The 7,718-nt window shown below is 44.4% G+C and overlaps 1 protein-coding gene across 1 annotated transcript in view; it reads left to right on the forward strand.

The window, feature by feature from the left end:
- Positions 1–1,441: 1,441 nt before the first annotated feature.
- TMEM243 (transmembrane protein 243) overlaps positions 1,442–7,718 on the forward strand; it is a 16,895-nt gene continuing 10,618 nt past the window's right edge. Inside the window, exons 1-3 of the mRNA XM_027903076.1 lie at positions 1,442–1,544; positions 2,180–2,189; positions 4,630–4,635. Coding sequence (XP_027758877.1) covers positions 1,442–1,544; positions 2,180–2,189; positions 4,630–4,635 — 119 coding nt within the window. The remainder of the gene's footprint in view (positions 1,545–2,179; positions 2,190–4,629; positions 4,636–7,718) is intronic.

Consider the following 7,718-nt stretch of genomic DNA (forward strand, 5'->3'; position numbering starts at 1 on the left):
ACAGTTGTTTTTCCAGCTCTGAAGACAGCTGAACCTCAACCTTTTGGTTTTCAAACATGGTTCCCTTGTTTCAAGGTGTTGAAAATGATTGATTGGCTTCAAACTTGTTAAAGACAACTTTCTAACTCAGCAGCTGTTGGTGCAGCTGTTCCTCATGATGTTGGTTGTACAAGTGAAGGCTGCCTGAAAGCAGCTGGAATGGAGTTCCCTTATGCTCTTTGCAGGTTCTCTCCTAGTATGCCAGTTCCACTGGATTTATCTTTATTTATTGGATCTGCTTTCTCAGTACCAGCCTGTGCTGAGCATCTCTTGGCAACTTGTAGTTACTTAATAAAACACATTTTCTTTCCTGTTGCAATCGAGACTTTGCATTTACTTCAAGTCTGAAGCCCAGCACTCTCACCAACAACATTTGGGAGGGGGACTGGTGAATGTCTATAAAAAAGACAGTTGTGCATTCACAGTAGAGTTCCAGGCTGGCACCCAAAAAGTCCCTGCAGTGTAACTTTGAAAAACATCACCATTTGTATGGATACTTTGTTCAGCCAGTGTATTTACACATCTCAATCTTGGGATAGAGTATCTTTGCTGCTTGGTGCTTTCATGGATCTTTTTTCCCATCAGTACTCTTCCATACTGTCAGCCTCCACAGGCACCCCACGCTCATGGGTCCCTTGAAAATCCTGTTGAGTGTCTTCTACCCTGGCTGCCTCAGCCAGCCTTGGCTCAGACCTTGAGTCTTCTCCAGGGGCTGGAGTTAAGAATGGGATTTAAGAAGAAGACAGGCCAGACTGCAGGGATCAGGGTGAATGTCAGGTGAATGTCCTGCCCAAACACCTGCTGACATGTTTGATCCCTCCAACCTCCCTCCTTGCCATCTTCCCATACTTATTCCACTCTGATCCTTCACTTCCTTCTTTAGTCCTTCCCTTAAACATCCCAGAGTAAGTTTTGTGCAGTCCCCCAGTCTCCTTCAAATACCCCTTAATATTCACACTAACCATGTTTTTCCCTTCTTATCAGTTTCAAAATTGAGGCTGCCCCTCTCCAAAGCCGGAGTAGCGCCATCAGTGCCTGACAAACTCTGGCCTCCCTTATTATCTCTCTCATCACCTGCTCCTTAATGGTTGTGTGTCTGTGTGTTTAATTTACCGTTTTCCTCGTTATTTGTATTTCCATGATAAGGAATAAACCTTAGCCACACAACTAGGGAAGCAGATGCTCTCCTGTTTCACATATCCTCCCGGCAGCCTCCCCAAGGCGGGTGCTTGGCTCTGCAGGATGAAGCCGTGTAGAGGCACCTACACATCAGGAGCTCTGTGGTGCTGCTGCTGGAGGTGTCCAGGTAGGCAGCAGCTCTAATGACAAGGAGACAAAGGGAAAGGAACGCCTAAAAGCAGGAGGAGGAAGAGGATGTGGTGGGGAGGGAGGGAAGAAGGGGATGGGTTCAGGGAAGGATGAGCACGTTGATGAATCAACCACACAGATGCGTCAGCCTTTTGCCAGCAATCTTGTACCCACAGAAACCTCCTCCCTTGCTGGCAGTAGCTCAGCTCTTGCTGTCTGGGGAAGCAGGACACGTCCCAGCTCCTCACTGCAGATGTTCCTCCTGCCTCCTTCCTCTGAGTGTCTCATCCAAGGGGAAGGTGTCCTTCTTGGGTGGATAAGATGCTGGCAGCTGCTGGGGGGATGGAGCAAAAAAGCAGGGGGACTGGACATGTGGCAGGTTCTTCATTTTTGCTCAAGGTGTCTAGAGGATGTCTGCTGCGCTGTCCTGGGGAGCATCCTTGTGCCAAACACATGATGCTTTTGAGGAACAGCCAGATCTGGGATGTGAGCGAGGAAGAGCCAGCAGGTGGGCTGTGGGTGCTGGGAGATAAATGCCAGGATGCTGTGCCTGGAGAGATGGGCTGGAGCCAGGCACGCTCCATGCAGGGATGTGTTGGGCAATATTTCTGGAGGAAAGAGCATGGTGGCCCTGCAGATCTGCCTTTTCCCCTGGCTCTGGTCTCCTAAAGCTACAGACAGTGAAGTTTTTGCTTTGTGTCCCCATTCTGTGACTGTGGTGGTTAGAACCTTCCAAATCCTATCCTAACCTCCCTGACAGATCCATCTCCATCTTGATCAGAGGGAGCTTGACTCACAGAGAAGAAATATACATATAGATATGAACAATAAGTTCAGAAGTGGTATTTAGAGAAGACATATTCATTGCTAGTATGTATATTGCAAGCAGATTATTAAGAATGTAAAAGACAAAAGAAGCAGAAACATATAAAAGCTTAAGTATGCTACAGACAGTAGTAAGATATTAAAATGCCATCAGAAATCTTTGTTTAGGAAAAGCTTCTCTGTTATTTACAGTTTTACTATTCATATCCCTCAGATGGGAAAAAATCACACCAAATGTTCATAATTCCTTTTTTTACTATATCAAGTAAAATAGTTGGATCCATCTACACCAGATGAAATGATTTACCATGTAACTAAAGAGGATATGAAGGATCACCAGCTAAATATAAACACTTTCAGTTCAGAAGTCCAGGGTCATGTACACTCTCAGTAGCTTAGGACTCTATTTCATGAATTTTAGATCTTAACAAACTTCAGAAAACTGGAGAGGTGCCAGAGGATGGATGGAGGTTCAACATGAGCCAGTACTTCAAAGGCAGTGATACTAGACTGAATGAACAGACTCTAGTCAGGCATAAGCTAATGGAGTGGTTACAGTGGGACTGTGTCAATAGAGGTTAATAAGTATTTTCCACTGTGCTTCACTGATCAGACAAATCTTGTCTGACACAGACAAGATGGTTACAAGAGGTACAAGACAGACACAGAGAAGGCAGGGGGTTTGTTTCTGGAACATTATTTTACTGCCTGAGGAGTAATGCAGTTTCTAGACAGTGTCATCCACCTCAGCCCAGAGTTACTTAATGATAAACAGTGACTTGTGCAGTGTGAGATCCCTAAACAAAAGAAACACCTAAACAAACACCTCTTGTTTGGAATGGGATGGTGCGTCAATTCAGACTCCATGAAATCTATAAACTCTTAATAAGATAACAGCTTCCCTATGCAAACAGGATTTACATTGCTTGCCTTTCAATTCAGAGGCTGTAGCTGCTGCAGGTTTTGAATTGCACAGCCCATGGAGAAGAAAAAGCCTGTGGCTTGGGGCAGTGCCAGCTGGAAACATTTCAGCACAGGAGGCAACAGTCTGGATTCCAGGCAGGTGTTTTAGTCGCCCTCTGGCTAGCCTTTGTTTAATGGACCATGTCCCTCGGGAACACCGAGTTTTGGGAAGAAAATCTCCTTCTCCTGGATGCACTTGGCTGCCAGGAAGCCTTGAGGTGTTTTGGGCAGATGGAGGAGTCACGCAGAGCCTCGCTGCTGGTGGGATGACCTCTCCTGGCACAGCAAAGCGTACTTGCTGCGGGTGAGGAAGGTTTTTCATCTCTGCAGAGAGCATCACAAATCCTGAATTTCAAGGCTGAGGTGGTGCTAAGGGAACCATATGCATATAACGAGGAAGGACAAGGAGGGGGAGACTGTTCTTTGCTGTTCGTCCTGCTGTGGAAAGCTTAAATAACAAGATGGAAAACCTGCAAAATCAGGAGGTGGGACCGCTGCTGTAAGTACTTCTGTGTTTCAAAGTAACATTTTTTTCCCTCTTGAAGATCACTAACAATCCAGATTTCCCTGTGATGTTCCTGCCACACTGGCTGGGCTGACAAGTGATGTTGCCTGATTTGCAGACGAAGCAGACGAAGGGCTGTATCGCCGTTCTGTTGGTGTGTAACGACCGGTGTCAGTCCGAGCTCCTCCCTCTGCTCTTCAAAGGGGTGTTTGGAAGCAGCCCCACAGCTGCTGCCCCACTTAACCAGCCTCAGAGGAGAGCTGGGTGTTGGTAAACTGATTATACATGTATCAAAGGCTCAGAAAGGAATTTTTCGTTATATATGCATACACAAATATATATTAATGAAACGGTTATATTTTTGAAAATAGTCTCAAAAAAATAAAAAATCTTGAGGACATTTTTCTCTGAATCTTCTGTCAAACACTATGACTCTTCCAGCTGAGATTTTGGAGCATGAAGGAGCAGATGGGAAAGCTTCTGCAATACATTAAATAAGATAATGTAAAAGAGGGAGAATCCACAATCCTCATGAAACTCAAACTGCTGGAAAACTCACAGGAGAATGAAGATTATAATGAATAATTCAGACAACACATCCCTGGATCAGAATGTTTGAGCTTCTTTATTTGTTCAGTCTGTCATCTGATCTCTAAAAGCTAAGTGCAAATGTGGAAAAAGTGAAATGCAATAGTTTTGCAGAACCTTTTGAAGCCCCCTGCCTGCATTCCGGAGCTTGGAGGGACTCCGCAGGCTGAGGCTCGCACCGAATCTCTGAGCTCATGCCTCCCTCTGCTGACTGCCACCCCCACACCACTCTCTCCTTGGCTGCAAATGATAAAGGGCCGTGGTTGTTTTCCCCCTCCTCTTGGGCTGATGTTCCTTCCCGTGTCCCAGGCAATAACTGTAACATCCAGGGAACTGGTGGATGTTACAAGCTGCTCACATCAGCCCGAACCCCGTGGTGCCAGTGGGTGTCACTCCAGCAGTGCTCTGTTCCCCCTGTGGTACCCGCCCCATGGGTCCCACTGCCACTGGAGTTCTCCATTAACACTAAACTACCGCATGAATCCTTGTTTAGGGGAAAAGCTCTGAAAGCTGTAAGGCAGAGACTCGGGGAAAGTTACCATAAACTGAGAGATGCAAGCAGGGACCTTTGCCCACACCATGAGATTACCAGCTGGGGAATGCTGGAAATATTTGTGATGAATTTTAATTGTTGTTGTTGTTGTTTCAGTTTGAATATGTCTGTAACACCACTGAATATCAATTTAAAAATCTCTCAGTACTTATAGGCAGCTACTAGGTAAAACTGACTGTAGGAACTCGAAAACTTAAAGCTTTTGGTTTTTCTTCTCTATTCACACACCCTCTGCAGAAATCCATCTTCTCAGCAGAACATGTGCCCCTGCCACATGCAAGGGCAAGAAATGTATAGTCTCAGCATGGGTAAATTAACTGGAAAAAATCATATCCCTTGCTCTGGGGTGAAGGAGCGGTGCTGGCAGTCCTTGAGCTGGTTTTCCATTTGATCTGCCAGGATTGGGTGACCCTTTCTGTAGACGGAGACAAACCCAATGCTTCTGGGGTGATGGAGAGGGATCTCAGTGTTGTAAATGTCTTGTCCATTTATTTCTCTTCCAAAGTATTTCCTCAGGTTGAGGGCTGACAGAGATGAGATGAAAGTCAATTTTAACAAACTAAGTCTGTTAATCAGGTTCACTTTGGAATCGAAAACAAAGATGAAAACAGCTCCTGGGTCCTCCAGGAATTTGGGGTTGTGGAAGCTTTGTTAGAAAGCTCCAAGGAATACGGTATCCCTTCAACATAAACTGAACCAAATAGAGTAGCCCAAGAGCCATCGTGGTGGGAGCTGAAAGCTGATTTAATAGCACAAAACCCAATTACCAGGCTGTAATCACTAACGGCTGTGTCAGGAAGCTGACATCGCTACGGGGAAGGAGACAGGAGAGCAGTGGCTGCTGCAGCTGGAGCTGCAACCAAGATAAATTGCAGCAGAAAGCCCGAAGAGTTACAGGATAAATTGATGCATTAGAAGCCCCAGCACATCAGATAACTTGAAAGGACATGCAGAACACCAGTGAGCCGGGTCGGTGAGGAGATGAAGGCCTGCTCAGATGAGTTACTGACCTCCACCCTGGGACTCCAACAACCAGCCTGTGAGTTATGGAGGCAGCAGCATCAGTGACAGTGATATATAATTAGCCTTGGGATACATTGAAATTTTCATATATGTGCTGAATTAAACCTTGGCCCAGAGTACAGGAGAAAACACATCGTGGCCTTTAATATAAATAAAATATTAGACAGGAGAGAGCATATATTCTTCTACAAATCTATGGTGCTGATGTTCTGAAGAGATTCCAGAGCTCTCTGCAATTTATGGGCCAAATCTATTGCTTGGAAGCAATGCCAGGAATGTTTTTGAGAAAGAAGAGCTACAGCTCAGCACACATACCTTGGATCTGCTCTAACAGATGCAGCCAGCTGCGATAAATGTAAAACACACCAAGCAGGAACAAGGGAAGGAAAATTGTGTCCAACCTGAGCAGAACAAGCCTTTGTAATGTTAAACTACCCAAGATTTCCTTTTATATTATTTCCTCCATTAAAAAGCGGGTTGTTTTTCTTTCAGACCTGAGAAGTGTACGTATTTTTCACTGAAGATTGATACACTTACTCTAAATTGTAGAAAGAAGTGAATCTGTTGGGTCTGTTATGTTAGTGGCTCAGTCAGATTCCTGTGCTTCCCAGGCCCCAACTAGACCCCACAAAACCCTCAGTATTTAATCTGGACACAGACAGATCTGCTCAGGAATATTAATATACAAGTGCTGAAAAACGAGTGTAAACCCAACCATTCTACAGGTCAAGAGCACTTGTGCATCAGGAAGCCACATCCTTCACCCACCATGGGATTTTTTTTCCCAAGTGGCTCAAGATGACATGAAGAGCCTCTCCACTGAGTCCTGGAGATCCTGAGACCTTCTTCACCCAACCATGAGTGTGTGGGAGCGGCTGCTGGAGTGTTACAGGAGGCCTTTGTGAGTTCCCACCCAGCCCTTCAGCTCAGGACATAGTCGAGCTCATTGAAACCTTGATAATTTTCTGGCCTTACTTGAGTTTAGTGCTTCCCGTCCTCGCAGCTGCGGCGCTTTGGTCTTTGAGCTGTTGAGCTCGGGAGCCAGAGAGCTCGGGGCCCTGAATACACAGCACGGGCCTGAGGTCGAGCAGCCCTGGCAGCACTTTTCACCTAAAATGACCGAAATGTTTCGCAAGAGAAGTGACTGGTTTCACTGCCCTCTTGCTCAAGAGCTGGGGAGCTCCCACGAGCCGTGACCAGTGGCCTACGGGGGGATCTGGGATGGCTGGGGATGGCAGGAACTGGATCCACCAAGGGAACAGCTGCACTGACAATTCATATTTGCGGCTACTTTTCTTCTTCCCGGTCTTTTGCCCCACAGATCCAGCCTCTAAAACTTTTCTACCCAGCAAGAGGAAATGCCCATGTTATTTCTGCTGAATTCTACTGGTATTTAGTGGGATTTGTCTTTCAAGGCAAGAAGCCCCCTGGATTTCCTGGAGAGGTGTATGGCAGGGAGAGCAGGGTCAGGGGAAAACCACAGAGCTTGCTTGAACAAAAAAATTAAAATGTCCTGGGAGACACGACATTTAATGCAACTTAATTGGTTTATTTTCATCCTAAAATGCACTTGGGGAAATGCTGAGGCCACGATGGCCTGGGGGATATTTTGTGAGAGCAGGTAATGTAGTTAAAAAAATTAGTTAAAAATAAATGAAAAATTAATCACCAAACCCCAAATTAAATAAAAAGTAAAATAAATAAATATGGAAGTACATAAAACTAAAACTAAAAAAAAAAAAAAAAAAAAAAAAAAAAAAAAAAAAAAAAAAAAAAAAAAAAAAAAAAAAAAAAAAAAAAAAAAAAAAAAAAAAAAAAAAAAAAAAAAAAAAAAAAAAAAAAAAAAAAAAAAAAAAAAAAAAAAAAAAAAAAAAAAAAAAAAAAAAAAAAAAAAAAAAAAAAAAAAAAAAAAAA

Source organism: Empidonax traillii, unplaced genomic scaffold (assembly GCF_003031625.1).
Source record: "Empidonax traillii isolate 1590-97213 ecotype Southwest subspecies unplaced genomic scaffold, ASM303162v1 scaffold931:size327931, whole genome shotgun sequence".
NCBI classification, from domain to species: Eukaryota; Metazoa; Chordata; class Aves; order Passeriformes; family Tyrannidae; genus Empidonax; species Empidonax traillii.